Source organism: Oreochromis niloticus, linkage group LG6 (assembly GCF_001858045.2).
Source record: "Oreochromis niloticus isolate F11D_XX linkage group LG6, O_niloticus_UMD_NMBU, whole genome shotgun sequence".
NCBI classification, from domain to species: domain Eukaryota; kingdom Metazoa; phylum Chordata; class Actinopteri; order Cichliformes; family Cichlidae; genus Oreochromis; species Oreochromis niloticus.
In genome coordinates, this window is record NC_031971.2 from 13563202 (window position 1) to 13580236 (window position 17035).

General features: G+C 41.6%; 1 protein-coding gene across 2 annotated transcripts in view; it reads left to right on the forward strand.

The window, feature by feature from the left end:
• The first annotated feature begins 3381 nt into the window (after window positions 1-3381).
• Window positions 3382-17035, forward strand: part of LOC100703205 (protein kinase C beta type) — a 36812-nt gene continuing 23158 nt past the window's right edge. For both annotated transcript variants that reach the window (XM_005460745.4, XM_005460744.4), the window contains exons 1-2: window positions 3382-4085; window positions 4577-4608. In XM_005460745.4, coding sequence (XP_005460802.3) covers window positions 3397-4085; window positions 4577-4608 — 721 coding nt within the window. In that variant the 5' untranslated portion in view covers window positions 3382-3396. The remainder of the gene's footprint in view (window positions 4086-4576; window positions 4609-17035) is intronic.

The window sequence follows — 17035 nt, forward strand, 5'->3', positions numbered from 1 at the left end:
ATGAGCAGATGAACAGATGTACCTAATGAAGTGGCCATTTGTAGTTATATAGAAGAACACCCATACACATTTTAGTACATTTTAATGAACCGATCAGATAACCTTTGTCACTCTAACAGCTGCACAGAGTGAAGTATAGAACATGATCTGGCTTTTAGAGCCTGATTGATCCTGCTTTTGTGTTGAGGACAGTTTCTTTTTATTTATTTTTAAATGTTTATGTTGCAGGAGCCACATTTGAAGCAAGATCATCTCTGTCTCTTTGGAAATGTTAGTGTATGGATTCTGGTGCTGTAGATATGTAATAATCCCAGAAGAAAGACTTCTATGATCAGCTGGAAGCAACTAAATAACTTTGGGTCATTTTAACATACAGTTATCACTACTAATATTATGAGCATTGCTGACGAGCGTTATTAATCTGATCTATTAAAGGCTCTGTCTTCAACACAAAACATTGTATTCTAGTAACATTTTATGTCTTGAATAGAAGTAAAATTAGAAGTCAAAGTTTTTTTAGTTTTTTTTAAATTTTACCTCATGTCTAAATTTTATTTTGCCATGTTTATTATATTTTATTGCTGCTATTGTTCTCGTGTTATTCTAAGGTGACCTTGAGGGTCTGAAAGGCGCCTATAAATAAAATGTATTATTATTATTATTATTATTATTATAAAGTGAACAAAGGAAAATATGAATGGTGGAGAGTGCTATGTGCACCTCCAGCAACCAACTGTTCCTATGATGTTTAGTCATATTCAGGTCGTTGTGTGTGCAGAAAAAAAGCTTGTTTAACATATATAACTGTGTCTGAGATCACAGTGTAACAGTCAGTTTTTGATTAACCCCAGTGAGGCTGTTCTCCCAAACAGTCTTTTAGTGACTCAAGATTTACAAGAGGCAGGTCTGCATGCTGTAATTTCATGTGTTAGTTTTTATTAACCTGATGGAATGCATCCTGACTTGTTCTAAGTGGAAAGTTATATTCAAATATTGCAAAGGCCCCACCCATGGTAGCTTTACCGTAAAAGTGATCAAGGTGCTCATTCAGACACGAAGGCGACACTTCTGTATTTGGTCAGATAACCGGAAAGCCCGATCCGATAAAGGTTTGAAGAGGTTTGATTAGTGTTTAACAAGACAATGAGGAAAAACAAAACTTTTTTGGTCAATCCTCCCAATACAGCTCTGAATTATCCTGGTTTTACACTATCACCTCCCTACTGCCATTTTTAAAAACATAACAGGACGACATTATTGTAGAGCTAAGCTGACGTGTCTTAGCTGATGTTCAATTCAAGCAATTAAAAGTCTCTAACAAAAATAACTGACTTGCAAACTCCCAGGGACAGAAAAACATGCAGTCTTGTGAGATTAACGTACTAAAAAAGGATTTGGGTGTATTAATACACTTATCTTCTTTCGTGATCCCAAACTCATATCAGTAGCCTGCACAGGAAGCTTAAGCAAGACTTTATCACAGCCTGTCAGTTTTAAAAACAGATGACTGAAACAACATGCTGTGTTTGCCTTGGCTGGTTCAACCTGCTGAAACGTCAGATTAAATATATACTATACATACTTGACCTCCTCTGTACTTGCCAGTGTGTTCATTTCTTGAGGAACCAATGAGCACTCTAACAATGAAATTATTATTTGACAGAAAACTAATATGTTATAATTATAACAACTGATTAATTCTTTTAAGGTATTTTGAATGTAAAAATACTGAAACAATCAACAGCAGTTTTACAGATGCGATGGTTTGCATTGTTTCCTTCTTGATAATCAAATGGGTTGTAATTAATAATAATTATAATTAACAACAATAGCAAATTTAATAACAACATTATTATTGTTATTAATAGTAGAGCCATATAAAAAATGTAAATTGACAATTTTGTTAAAGCTTCACTAACTAAAAACAAACAAAACACAAACTAAAAATGTCTGAAAAATAAATTTTCACTGGCTTCCTCTATAAGACTTTAGAGTTGTTGCCAGATATATATAAACTAAAGTAGTTTATATACATATTAACTACAGTTATGAAAAAAAATCTGATTTGAAAGTGTGAGCATCTCTACAAGCACACATTTTGGAAGTTTGCTGGTCCAGAGCATTTGGGTGTGTGTTATCAAGATGCAACAATCTCAGAGTTCAAATTGAGTTTTTGCAGTTTCACTGAACGTTGCACAAAGAGCTACATATCAAACTCAGGCCTCAGTTAGTGTGTTAAATGATGAAGTTCATGACAGCACATTTAAATTTACACTAAACAGGTATGACTTGTTTGAAAGGGTTGCCAGGAGAAAGCCTCTTCTCTCTAAAAAGAACATGGCAGCGTGGTGTAGGGTTGGAAATTTGTACTTGAGCAAACTACAAGACTTGTGGAACAATGTCCTTTGAGCATATGAGACTAAAGTGGAGATGTTGACCATAATGCACAAAGCCATGTTTGGTAAAAGCAAAACACGGCATATCAGCACAGGCTGATATCATAACTGTCGAGCACAGTGGAGGAGTGGTGATGATTTGGGTTTGTTTTGCAACCACAGGACCTGGGCAGCTTGAAGTCATTAAGGTGGCCATGAACTCCTCTAGAGTCAAATGTGAGACCAACAGCTCTGTTTATCAGCTAAGGCTTGGTCCACACTGGATCACTGAACAGGGCAATGACCCAAAGCAGAACAGCAAATCTACACCAGAATGGCTGAAAAAGAAAAGAATGAAGGTGTTGTAACGGTCCAGTCAAAGTCCAGACCTCAACCTAATTGAAATTTTGTGGTAAAGAGAGCTGTGCATAAACAAATTCCTGCAAATCCTCAGTGATCTGAAGCAACACGGTAAAGGCTAGGGGTGGTTCTACAAGCTGCTGATTTACTTAGTGTCTCCACAGAAATGCACCAAGTCCTGTGTACTCAATTTGTAATGTTCATGCTTCTACCTTCTACCTGTCTGCACTGTACCTCAGCCTGGTTTCCACTTTGCCCTGTAGGAGTCTTTACATGATTAAAGGAACAGCTGACCAGCACCAGCTGGTCACTATGTTCATTTTCAGTCCTTACAGCACATTTTTCACTTCCAGAATCCATACTCTCTCTCTAAATATATATTGACAAATAGGTGCTGATTATCAAAGTCCACACTGACTCTAAAAAAGCTACATCAATAATGCTGAAAACACTGATGACAATGGACACATCGAATTACACTTTACAGAATAAGTCAGAAGTATATAATCAATAAAATATTAAAAAATGTAAGTTTTCATTCAGACACAGAGGCACAAGTTCAACTCAAAATTCTGATGCTCTCTATATGTTTATACTAAAATAAGAGTCTATGACTAAAGGTAGATTTTTTTAGGAGACGGGGTCACCAGATTGGCTAATAATGAGGGACTCTCTGAAACCGGAGCTTCAGGGGCCTCTGACTCACGGGCTTGTGGGCAATCACTGGTTTGTGTTAATTGGTGTCTCAGACTGGTTTGGATGTATGTGTCTCCAGAAGTCACATCACAGTGAAAGAACGCAGGGCTCGTGCCGCTATAGACGGAGAGAGATTGCTTCAGAGGTGTGCCACACAAACAACACGTCAACACGCACACACACAAATACAGAGAGAGAGGAAGAGAGAGAGAGAGTTGTAAGCAGCGGCACATCGGTGAGAAGAGGGAAGCAGGCGCGCGGCACGGGGACCGCCGGAAGAAGCAGCTGCAGCAGCTTGAGCGCGAGCTGGACGCAGACCGACAAAAACACCGGCAGCACGAGCGACACCGCGGCGGCCAGCGGGGCGAAGAGGAGAAGGAGGCGGCACCTGTACCGCGACTCGTCCTCCCCGCCGCCTCCGTCGCGTCTCTCTCTCCGCTCTCCTCACCCCTCGTTCCTCCTCTCGGACCGCCGCCGCTTCCTCGTTAAGATGGCTGACCCCAACAGCGAAGGAGAGGTGCCGGAGAGCGCGCGCGGCTTTGCCCGTCAGGGAGCCCTCCGTCAGAAGAATGTGCACGAGGTGAAGAACCACAAGTTCATCGCGCGCTTCTTCAAGCAGCCAACCTTCTGCAGCCACTGCACGGACTTCATCTGGTGAGTGTGCGCGCGGGCGTGTGTGTGTGTGTGTGTGTGTGTGTGTGTGTGTGAGGGGAAAGGACACAGGTGATTCACTTGCTGCTGCGGCTCAATCGGCCTTCGTCCACACTGACACCGCAGTGTTTCATTCATTGTCATTGTCATTGTCATGAAAAACACCGCGGTGCGCCATACACCCCTCACCCCCCCTCTCCATCCAACCCCCTCCACCTTCTCAGTTCTCCACAATGCGACAACACCGCGGGCCTGTCGGGGAGAGATGGCGTGTCGGCAGCCGCAGAGCAGTCGCTGCTGCTCGGTGTTTTTACCGCATCGACCCGGATACCCATCTCTGACACTGGAGGAATGCTGCTGAAGACACAGGGCCCCGCTGATGTGTGTGTGCGTGCGTGTGAGATCATGTGTGATTGGATATGTGTGTGCGCGTCACTGCCAATGCATATCTTGTGAATTCCCCAAATCTCACAGCCCTGTCTTTCTGTCCACAGGGGCTTTGGGAAGCAGGGATTCCAGTGCCAAGGTAAGAGCAGCGGCTCATTCACAAATCCCTCTGCTGCATATGGCTGTGGGTGTGTGGACGGATGTTCACTGTCTGAAGGAGTGTTGCTGTGTGTGTTTGTTTCTTATATTCAGGGGCCTCAGGTCTGCACACTGTTAACGGTGACCTGTTGGCTCTTTTGTTGATGGCGGGTTGGTGTTGGCAGGCAGGTGTCAAAGCAGGTGCTTGCCAGCAGTGATAAATGAGAGTGGGAACGCTCCCCGAAGAGGCTCGAGCTGAGGAGACAGTGTGAGATGTAAGAGTAGAAGAGTCGGCGGAGCGCTGAAAGCTGAGATGTCTGGTTTTGACCGAGGAGAGATGGCAAGGAGACAGACCAGGAAGTTAGATTTATCATGCTGTTTACATCTGATTGGAGCTGTAAAATGGTGGTGGGCGTGTGTCTGTGCGTGTGGGGGTGGATGGTGATGTTTGGCTGCGGGTGGGCGGCCACTCAAGGTGCGGGTGGGTGGGTGTCTAGACATGGACCTCTGCACAAAGCAGTTTCACAAACGGGCCCTTGCAGCAGCACAGTGACACCCCTCAATCACATGCATGCTGCTCAGCTGTGGCGATTGTTGTCGCTCTGTATCACTTCCTCTTCTTCACCATCCTTCTCAGACATCCACCTCAAGTCATTTAGCCTCAGTCATGTGATCATCCATGTGCGGCTCAGGACGAAGGCAGCCAAAGTTTCCACGTTAACCTCTTGTGTAATTGCATTAGCAGTGAAAAAGTTGAAGTCCCCTCCTCAACCGCTCTGCTGCTGATACAGGAAATGCACTGGAGGTAGAAAAAATTAACGCTTTACGTGGGTGAGTGAGCGCACACGGCCGCCTGGACTGCGGACTAGTGTGCAGTTAATTAGCCTGAGCTGATAACACACAAAATGTGGAGAGCACAGACTGTCTGCTGCCTTGCTCAGGTAGAGCTGCTGTCAGATGAGGTTTTATTGCAAGTTTCAATCAGCTTAGTAAAAAAACAGAGCACTCTTAATCATATAGAAAGCCTTTTATGCCTCTGACTGAGAGGAAAGTAAACATCAAAGATATGAAAAGTAGCTAACCAGTCAAACAAACTATCCAGTCAGCACTCGTGTGCATGCAGACCAGAGCTGTGCTCTGTAAGTTAATGCCAGATTTAACAGCAATAACTCGAGTAAGTGTTATTTATTCCTCAGCTGTTACTTGGGCTGTAAAATAAAATGTACTTAAACTACTTAAAAAAACAAACAAAAAATCAGGACAGTTGATCTGTCCAGCTTCTCTAATGTCAAACCAAACAGCTTTTACTGGTGTTCATAAATAAAACGAGAAAACCCCGCTGGGTTACAAAGAATGAGGTCCGGGTTATTTCTCTAACTGCAGCTGTCAGATGTCCTCACACGAAGACGTGCACAGAGTGATGCTCTTTGAAACGAGGACAGATGTAAGAATGCGCTCGCTGAACGTGTCATTTGTGGGTTGCCACACAACAAGAGAGTGACTGAATTTGGCGTCGCTTAACCCGGCGCCCTCCAAGAAACCGGAAGAGCACAATAAACATAAACCATAACCAAGTACTGCATTACTGTTTTGTTTGAATTTAATTCAGACTACTCTAGTGAGGAGGTTTTAGAGGTCTGTTTACACCTTTTAACTCATCGTCAGAGGATTGGTTTAGCGGTGAGGTTAGAATAAGGTTTAGGCCGGTAATGGCGATGCATTACGGCAATAAATCTACTCACAGAAATGACAATGTAAACATTCATGTGGTCATCCCAGCTCATCAGATTTTAGCCAAAATGTGACGCATTCTCACTGAGATGAGCTCAAATTTGACAATGCGCTGACCTCAGAAATACAACCAATGAGTACCGAATGGATCGTGTCTGATCTCAGAAGCTAAGTGGGGGTTGAGCTCGGTTGATATTTGGACAGGACTAGGTGTTGTAAGTTTGGAAGTAGCTGTGCCTCAGAAGGTAGAGCATCCACCAATTAAAAGGTCGGTGGTTCTGCGGATGCTATTTAAGGTACTGAACCCCCAAAGTTTCATCTGATGCATCCATTGGAGTGTGAGTGTGTGCATGATGGTTTAAAAAGTTCATTTCTAGAGGGAGGTAAAGAGCAGACACATTAACACACATACCGAGATGTCTTTATTTATGAGTGAAAGAAAAAGAAGTCATTTGATAAATTTGACTTTGCAGGTTCTCATTAATCCAGGTCAGGGTAGTCTTAAGCGCTTGAGTTGAAGCCAGCTGGACTTCTTTTTAGGTTCGTAATGGCCTTCAGAATCAAAGAAGGGTCTTGGATGAAAGCTGAAGGGTATTCATGAACCTAAAATCAAGTCCAGCTGCCTTCAGCTCAACAGGTTAAGACCCACTTTTGCTAAAATCACCTTGGTCATAGCCAAATTAATTATGGACTAAAAATGGATGTGGTTAGTTTCTAATTTATAAAACTTATAAGTAATTTTCAATTTTATGTAACCACTGCATTATTGGGATAAAAAGACATCATATCAGAGCACTGTTAGTCTCAGGAATTCAGCTCAGGCATAAGAGCTGTTTGATAAAGATGACGGGAAGGAAGGACAGCTTTCAAATGCCTGAGGTGTCCTGCGGTGCACGAACATGACAAATGTGTCTGTGCAGCATATAATCAGCTGTAATCTAATAAATATAATGCTGCATGTGTCTGAGGAGCACAGCAGTATGAGACGGTGTTTCTGAATGAATTAGCCCGTGTGATATGACAGTGATCTTAAACGTAACCGAAAAGGTTAAAGTAAGCTCAAACACCACAGAAAGAACGCATCCTGTCAATATCATGTGATCCTTATCTAGCCAAATACACTGTTGCCATTCAAAAAGGCTGAAGAGCAGCTTGTGTATCAGCCCCTCCCATCTTTAATTTTACTCGTGCTCAGAAAGCCCGCTGCCATGCAGAGCAGCAGCACATCTTCAGCCCCGCCGCGTGGTCTTTGGGGACCCTGTTCTTCCTTTTAAGGGTGGTTCTCGGTAAAAGTGATCACGTGAACAGATCAAAATGTTGGTATGAATTACAACGCAGAAGAACAAGCACGGTCAAAAGTCGACCTGCGCTTGTTCCGCACACTGAAACTTCTATAAATATGGAGTATGTAAATAAAATTTAAATGTGGATCAAACAAATATTCACCTCGAGTATCCAGTGAACGCTGAACGCTAGTTGGCATCCTGTTCTTGTTTCAAGTGTCTAGGCCTGCATATACACTTTGCTGGTGCTTTCTAGAGTTTGACAGTTTTAGAAACAAGCAAACAATTATCTTGAATTCTCAGGAAGTGCTGGGTTGCTTATTTACTGGTTAAAAGATAACTTAACGTTGCTAAATTAGTTTGAGAAGTGAGCACGAGTTTAGATTCTAATGCGATAGCCTGAAAGATGTGAAGCAAGCTTGTATGATGTGAGATGCAATCATAGTTGATGCTTCGTTGCTGGAAACTGTGCCGTACTACAACTTTGTATTGCTTTTATATTAATCAGATGCACAGTTCAGCAGCTAAAGCTTTGTTTGCAGTTCATATACAAAGAAAAAGAGAGTCTTCCTCCTGATTTTCAGTGCACAGTTTGTTAGAAACTGAAATGCTACTTGAAGTTGTGTTTATCCATTAATAATGTTGTGATTAAGTTTTTACGCTGTGTTTTGATGGTTGGTGTGACGCACCAGTCCCTCAGTCAGTCACTCAGTCATGCTTTGATATTTCACTAAACAAATTCATCTAATCCAACTGAATGATTCATGAGTAAAATAACTGATACAGTAATCAGTTGCAACCCTTCTTCATATTTAAGTAACTACACTGAACAACCTAATCTAAGGTGCGTGTCTTTGGGCTGTGGGAGGAAACCCCTGTAGGCACAAGGAAACTTTAAGCATATCACAGCAGACCCAGAGGTTTGAACCCAGGAACCTACCTGCTGTGAGGTGTAACCGATACGTGTAAATTGGCTATAGATGTGGATGTGAGAGTGTGTGGTTATCCTTTGCTCTGTGATAGACTGACTAACTGTCACCACTCTTAGTTGGATAAGCTGTTATGGGCTTAGTTAAACATGCCTGGAAATCTCTTAGGAACCTCCGGCACTGGTGAAAATGCGTATTACTCGACTGGTTGGTGAATAGTTGCTGGCCTACTGTAAAATTATTTGCATTAAAAACCTCCCTGTGATTGCTTTGGTCATCAGCAGATTGCCGTGGCCTCCTGTTGTTTGGAGACCATTCACCTTCAAAGTAAAAGCTGTGTATTTCAAAAGGAGCAGCTTTTACTTTTGAAGGTGACTATCTGTTTCTAGTTTGCGTTGCACTTTTCACAGTTTCACTGCCTCTGGGCAAGCGGTTGTCGAGTGTTTCCAGACAAATCGCTTTTATCCACGCTAACTGAATGCGACCGTAGCAACCTGCTAACAACCAAAGTAATTGCAAGTGCACTGTACTGTAGACCTCTTTGCAGCCAGTTAAACCTAGCAGCTGCTAGGAACCACTTGCCATCCTGTTGGGGAATGCACATTTTTCCCTAGGGGGATCATCCACCGGTGTCAAGGTATGAGTGAATGGGGCTTTAGAAAATGAATGGAGGGCAAAGGAAAAAAATTAAAGGTGTTAAAACGATTTCCTGCCATTAAGAAGGGAAAAAAAGTTTGCAAGTTTTTTCTGTGAATTTAACCAGATGTGAGAGCTGGTGGAGAAATTTCTAAATAAAGTTTTGTAAAGATTTCTCACCACAAGCTTCTGCTTTTTTGAGGATTGGTCCTATAACTTCTGTAAATAATCAGCTGAACCTTATTCATGACTTTGGAAACAGCCACTGACAAAATGGTTACACCGTTATGCCCTTTAGTAGCTGCGTTGAATTTATAGGTTAAATAACTTAAAATGTATAAAAGTGTTTAAAAAAAAAAAAAAAAGAAACTTTAAAAGGGACCCACTTCAAAGTAAAAATAGCAATTTTAATCATATTTGAATGTTATGGCATTAAGTCAGATAATCTACATATAAGTTGTGTAAAAGAAAAGGGCTTTTTCCTCTGCTTTGTTTTACCTGAGGTGAGAGAAAAGTGTCAGACTGACATTAAGAGTGAACGCTGGTGCTTTAAGAGTCCTGAGAGAGAAAGAAGAAGGGTGTAGATTAGGTTATTGCGAATGGGAGGTGCACAAACCCCCCCCCCCCCCCCCACACACACACACACACACACACACACAGCAGCAAGTCAACAACACTGTAGTCGTCTTGGTTCGAAGGAATTTCATACATGTAGTAAGGACTTGTTCTGACGTGCAGGGTGGATTGTATGTGCGTGTGAGTGTGGGGGGGAGGGGGGTGTCCACCAGGAGACACACTATGTTTCGTACATGTGATATAGGTATCTTGTGTCCATTGTGGGCGTGTTGGATTCCTGTTCTGCAGGTATTCAAAGATCCCTATTCTTTCTTTCTTTTCCCAGCTTTTCATTTTTCTTTTACTGGTCCTCGTTTGTATATGTGTGCACACCTGAGTGCACCGAGGGCAAAAAAGAGGAAGTTACTGTTGTTGTTTCCTGCTGCAGTCAGATGCAGGTGTCTGAAATGAGGTTGGACCGGCTGTGTTAAGGACAGTTTTCAGTTCAGCTAACGTGTCATGATTTGAGGGAACGTTTCACAAGTGAAAACCACATTAGACAAATTTAAAAATGCCGCAAAGTGGTTATAAATTATGGCTGGGATTTATGAGTCGCTGAGATGGTAAGGGAGAAGCAAGTAGTTGGTTTAATGATAAAAGGCCTCTTTTAAATCGCAATTTTAATGGCTCCTAGTATCTGTCGAAGCATTCCCAGCAAGCCCTGGCAGGAGATGGTGGGCCAGATAGTGGTACGATCTATGACATGATCACTCGTGTCATTATTTATACCTATTCTTTCTTGCTGTGGCAGGTCAAATTGTCTCAAGTGACAGGCTGGTTCCCTTTAAGTGGTTTTACTTCTGAGATGCAGCCCTGAAGCAATTTCCATGGAAGGTGTTTATTTAGACTTGCAACTTTCCTTCCTGCATGTTGACGTTTGGGTGCTAAGCAAATAATCGAATCATTACCAGAAACAATCAGGCTTGCACTCACTGGCCATCTCATTAGGTACACCTTCCTAGTGCCAGCTTGGACCCAGCTTTTTCCTTCAGAGCTGTGTTAATTCTTCACCTTATTGATTCAGCAACATGCTGACTGTGGAGGCCGTCATGAGCTCACTGTCATGTTCAAGAAACCAGTTTGAGATGATTAGAGCTTTGTGACATGACGTGTTATCCTGCTGGAAGCAGCCATAAGAAGATACACCGTGGTCATAAAGGTATTGACATGGTCAGCAACAATATTTGGGTGGGCTGTGGCATTTTAAATAACGTGGCAAAGTGTGCCAATAAGTACCTACCCCCCACAATTACACCTCCTTCAGCAGCCTTCTCCGTTGCTACAGAGCAGCATGGATCTGTTGCTTTGTGATGTTTATGCCAACTTCTGACCCTGCCATCTAAATGTTGCAGCAAAAGTTGAGCCTCATCAGACCAGGCAGCTATTTTCCAATGTATTACACAGTTTAATGAGTCTTGGCATGTTGCAGCCTCAGTTTCCTGTTCTGACAAGATTGAGAACTGATGTTGGCATTAATAAGCAGTTGAACAGGTGTACTTAACAAAGTGGCCTGTTAGTCTATTTTGACAGTTTGTAGAATAAAGAGGGAAAAAATATTAAAATTCTGTTTAAACAGCATCTGCATAACACCCAAAGGGCATAGGTCCAAAAGCTTGTGAGTTATTCCACATAATTTCAGAGTTTGTGGAGAGATTTTTAAATAAATCAATAAATAAAAAGAATGCCTGACAACAATTTTAGGACATTTATTTGTAGCCTTTTGCTCAAATGTTGAGTTGGCTGTTTTTTTTGTATGACTTTGGAAACAGCAAATATCAAGTGTTGGCAGTTTGCGATGGCTCTCCTCTACTTTTTTTTTTTTTTTTTTTTTTTTTGCGTCAGACTGCACGCTATGTTTGTGTTTGCAGGGCTCCAGTTGCCTAACATTTCCATACAGTTATGGTTGTATTGCTACATGTTGCTTTTTTTTTTTTTTTTTTTGCAAATGCAGAGATGTCTTTAGAAGTAAAAGCAGATCTGTGTTTTTTAAAGAAGAGCATGTATGGAAGTAACGTAAAAATAGACATTTTATTGATATTTAAACAATGGGTATAATACAGGGAACTATTTTAAAAAATATCTAAAAATCTAGTCGTAGCGGTTCATAATTATGTTACATTTGGATAGCCGTTAACTTACGCTAGCTGAACTGTTGCTGTTCATCACAACAATGAGTCAGCCTGGCTACCATGTTGCACTCCTCATGTAGATACAGTATCCGGTCTTTAAGTCTGACGTCATTACCCGTTTCCGGGTCCAAACTCCGCTGCAGGTCCCAAAGACGGCATCACTGAGAGTTAAAAACTGTCTAAATTCTTTCATCTTTAATAAAATGATCAGTGTGGCTGCTCTACCAGGTGTAACAAATAAGTTTAACATCCAGATGATATCACATGTTGTGACTGAGGGATTTCTGAAAAATTAAAACTTACAGCTCTGCCATCACTTCCAACATGAAGACAGAAAACTAAACAGCAGTGACGTTTGTCGTGTTACTAAAGTTGGCCTAGCTGGTATATAATGATGTGCTACGTGGTGGCTAGCGACAGAGCTAGCATAATATATGGTTAGCATAATATAAACACAGTGAAGCTGGAGGATGAATGCTAACTTTTTTCCACTCGATAAAAGTTAACATGAGGGCTCCCGATAGTTAGGGACAAATGCAATCGCATGGCAGGATGCTGTAAACGGACCAAACATCAGTCAGGAGAACAATTGAGATAATCCATCCACAATACGAGGTTAGTCATTAATCTACTGCTGCATGGGCCGGGCTGCAGTTACATGTAAGGTTTTAAAAACTCAGCTTTAAAATGAACAGTGGTAATAAAAACCAAGAGAGGCTGACAGTCATCACTGACCTCTTTAGGGGCCTTTTCAGAGTAAAATGAACAAGGTACAAAGCATTAAAACATGTTAAAAACACAACAGCCTTAATAAACGCAGAATAGTTTAGACCCGGAAGCAGGGTTCATATGTCATCACTTAACAACTGTATATGTAGCAGAGGAAGATTGTCCCCAATTCAAATAAACACAACTTGCTGAATTTGAAATTTGTCATAAATAACCAATTATAGACTTATACTTTTTAAATTAATATTTTTAATACTTTATCCTCTGTAGACAGTGACATTAGTTCACTTTCAGATTAATCTCATGGCAGACATTTTTACAGGAAGTAGTAGAATACCAACCTGTGGTTACGAGGCAGTCTAGTGCTGTGTGACTGAGCTCTTAATGAAAGCAGGCCTGCTGTGAGGTCTACTGGTAGCTTCCCCATTAAAGTGATGCCATTTTGTCATGGAAGTTAGCCTTGAGGTCTCATCCGGAAAACCCTACCAAAGTTAATGCTAGAGTAATCACACTTTAAAGTACTCACACAGCAAATACACAAACAAGTTTTCTTACTTCAATAAGATATTTCTTTCCTTCATGTTTTTGTATTTGTCTGCATGACTGATTTTGAAGAATGCAGTAACGTATTTGCCGACAACGGGGCTGCAGTGTTGTTGATGCCTGTCCTTGTTCTGATTTAATACATTCAAACTTGTCTGTGAAATAATAATGACATGAACATGAGTAGGTTCTTGTATGTCGTCGGTCCCAGGAACTAATAAGGTTGTTGCCAAAAAAGAAAATAAAACAAACAAATCATATCAAGTGTAATCCATTCAGCATATTGTGACACAACTGATGTGAAAGGGCTAGCCTTCATACTTCCTCCAGGCTCCATATTCAGGCTTAAGAGAATCTAGTCAGTGATTGGCGGCTGTCGCAGGTTTCCTTGGGCCAGATGAAGTGAACAGTATACTGTGAAAAAGTGAAAAAGTCAATGTAGGAAGTAAGACACAGTGGCGCAATGGGCTCAGTGGAGGACTTCCTCCTGGGAGAGCAGGATTTGAAGCCACATGTCAGCGCTGACACTGATATTTTTAGGCATTTGAGGCACGTACACATGCTTGTTCTCCTCTGATGGCAGGGAAGAACTGCAGAAGGCTTTTAGATATATTCTTTTTTTATTGCATTTGCCTGCTGCACCTTTAATTTGCACATATCCTGCGTTATTATTTTCTATGAATATTTATTTCTGTAATTTAAAAATGTATATTTATTCTGTATTTATGTTACAGTATGTCCAATTTCCAAAAGCTTTTGGTCAGGCATTTCTGATGCACGTCGTTTACAAAAACTATATGCAGTGCATCAGAAGGCTGCAGGTTACTCCCTGTTGCCGATTTTGAGCTGAACCCTGCCGCAATATGATGGCACAAATGCATCTTAGACACATTAGACCTTGTTGTGTGTGTATATCTAAACAGAGGAAAGTGCAGCAGTTATTTTCCTCGTGAAAAACCTCTTCAGCACGATTATCACCTCCTCCTAGACTCCGGGAGGGCCTGATTTGTTTGTAGCTCGGGTAAACGAATCTGCATGTAAGTGATGATGTACGTGATGTGGCTGGCACGGAAGTACGTCTCTTAATTCCTCTTAAATCCCAATTCACGTTCAAACATGCACACCATGAACTGCACTGTGTGGGGTGCTTGTATGGTCCGTGTGCAGATGGAGCGTTAGTGCTGTTTGCTCCACCAAAAAGTAAACAGTTTTATCTTTTAAGGAGGGCTGTGATTTTCACTGATCTGGTCACTTCACGCGCCGCTGGCCTCTGCACTTTGAAAAGAAGATTATATCGGGTACCGGTCTCCTTATCGGAGTTTGATAGGCATCGCCTTGTTTTGGGCTGCTGTACGTGCCTGTAGTTGAATCACTGCCAGCGACTGGGACACAGTTAACTTTTGAAACTGATTGAGGAATTGATTTCTATAAATGGCTTGACTAAAGAAAGTTCACAGAGTGTCCTTCAGTTTGAAGATTATTATTGGTCAGTGTTTAGTGGTAGGTGAGGAGTTTAGGATGTAAAGAAACTAATGAGCAATATGTGATGTTTTCTGCCTTTGAAATTTGAGTTGGCGGGTTTTTTTAGGGAATAAATTTAAGTGTAAAGGGTTTTATTTCAGTCTAGACAATTGTTTTACTAATTATTAAACAGTTTAAGCAGTTTAAAATAAATTCTAAAGTAATGTTGAAGGTGAGGAGGTCCTCTGAACTTCACCGACATCCTCCATTGTCTTAATGGTTCAAAATGAAAGACTTATATTCACAAAAAATTACAAATTAATTAAATTAATTGATAACAGACTCCCTGATTCAGAGTATGAATCTATTAAAACAAGGTGCCAGCAGCAGCAGGAGCACAGTGCAGTAGCAGTGACACAGCATGAAGCACAAAGGTAGCAAAGGAAGTGGTAGGTAGTGGAAATTCTAAGTAAAAGTTGTTACATAATCAGGGAAAACTAGTGAAAGCAAGAGCAGGTAAAAGCAGTTTGGCAAGAACTAAGCCAACTTAACCTTGCAAGTCTTCTGTAGCTGCACAATAGGTCACATAATAAAAATGAAAGGGAAAAATATTTTCTACCTGGGAAGCTGTAAATTGAGTCGAGCTGTTTAACGAGCTGCCTAAGGGGATCCTTTTCCACAGAAATCCACTGAACTGGCATCATATCCTTGGTCAACCAGTCCATAATTTCCATCTACTGTTTGCTCTTCCCATCATGCGGAGTATAACGAGTTCATTTGAATCATTTGTTTACTTTTGGGCTGTATATCTCCAGCTGCTAGTGTCTCCTCCATTGTAGCCTGGTTGTACTTCATTGTGCGGTTTTGTTTCCTGCTTTAAGTAGTGAAACAAGTTACTTGTTGTCACTTTTACTGGAAAATGATCATCGGAGGCGGGTGCGGGTCTGGCTGTCAGAAGTGTCTGGGCTTGTCTTGTTGTGGTACACAACATAAATGTTGCTATAGCAATGATATCATAATATGAAATGAAACTTTAAACTATAAAGATGACAGTTTATGTATTTATTTTTAATGTGAAAATGTATACCGGTATTATCGTGGACAAACGACGCAGCCCTGCTAGTCTTAAGACGCTGATTGAAAGCTGCATTGGTGATACTGTGGCTGTGAAAACAAACGGTCCTGTGCTGATCCCAAGGTGATGCAAGCGGACTCGGTAATGACCCAAATAAACCAGAGTACTTACTCTCATGCAAAATATGTCCGACCTGAGCAGGGCCTAACAGAGAGCATCATAACAGCTTGCACTCAGTTTCCTCTTACTTCTTCAACTTGTCCACAAAAGAAACACCTAATTTTTTTTCTTCTTTTTTGTTCTCACCTCAAAATACGCCATTATCTCCTGCAGTTCCTGCGATGTCTGAGATAACCTTAGTGCTGCGGCTGTAAAACAAGACACTGCCCGACCTGATTAAACCGAGAAGTGTTTGGACCAGAGTGTCTCTGTGCAGGGTCGCTCTCAGTTTCTTAGAACCCAGTGGACCCATAACTTTGATGACTGCTGCTATCTACTAGAAAATAACACCACATGCAAATCATACTGGCATTTTGATCTTTACTGCAAGGTTACCTATGAAGACAGGACAGATGGGGTGAGAGTCGGGGGTACGATGTGATGTATAACACTGAACTGAAACAGAAAGATGGCGTGTCATGTAATCATCCATCCTCCCATGCTCTTTACTGCTTATCCAATTCAGGGCGATGGGGGAGGAGTGTAGCCTGTCCCAGCTAACGGTGATCAAGAGGCTGGATACACCCTGGACAGGTCATCGGCGTCATCAGTCTCATACATGGATTAAACTCCATAAAAGTTGGCGCCTTAAACCCACAATAATGAAAATTGTGTGGCGCTAATGGAACAGGTGGAGCACAGTTAATCTCATTCATATACACCGATGAATGATTTTATCCTACTCTAATCAATGAAGTATGTGTAGACGGATATTAGTGGAACAGGTGAAATGGTATTAAGTCATGGCCCCACACGCAAATAAAAAATCCAAATATTTCCAAGTCCCGACCACAAATTAAGGAGATCACAACTTTATTTCTGGACGCAGCTTCAGCCCGAGTCTTTAGAGAGCCATCGAGGAGCACAGCATTATCTTTATGCTTCATTTTATTCATGCAAGTTGAGGCCTGAACGATGATTATGAGTGTCTCCGTCTGTGCTTTGTGTACTGGTAATCATCCAAGATGGAGGAATTTCCCGGCGCTCCTCCTGTTGATGAGAAACTGCCGGCCCGCTGTCAAACTGGCAGTCCTTCGCAGGAATCTTTTTTGGATCGGCTCTGGTTCGCTGCCGATGC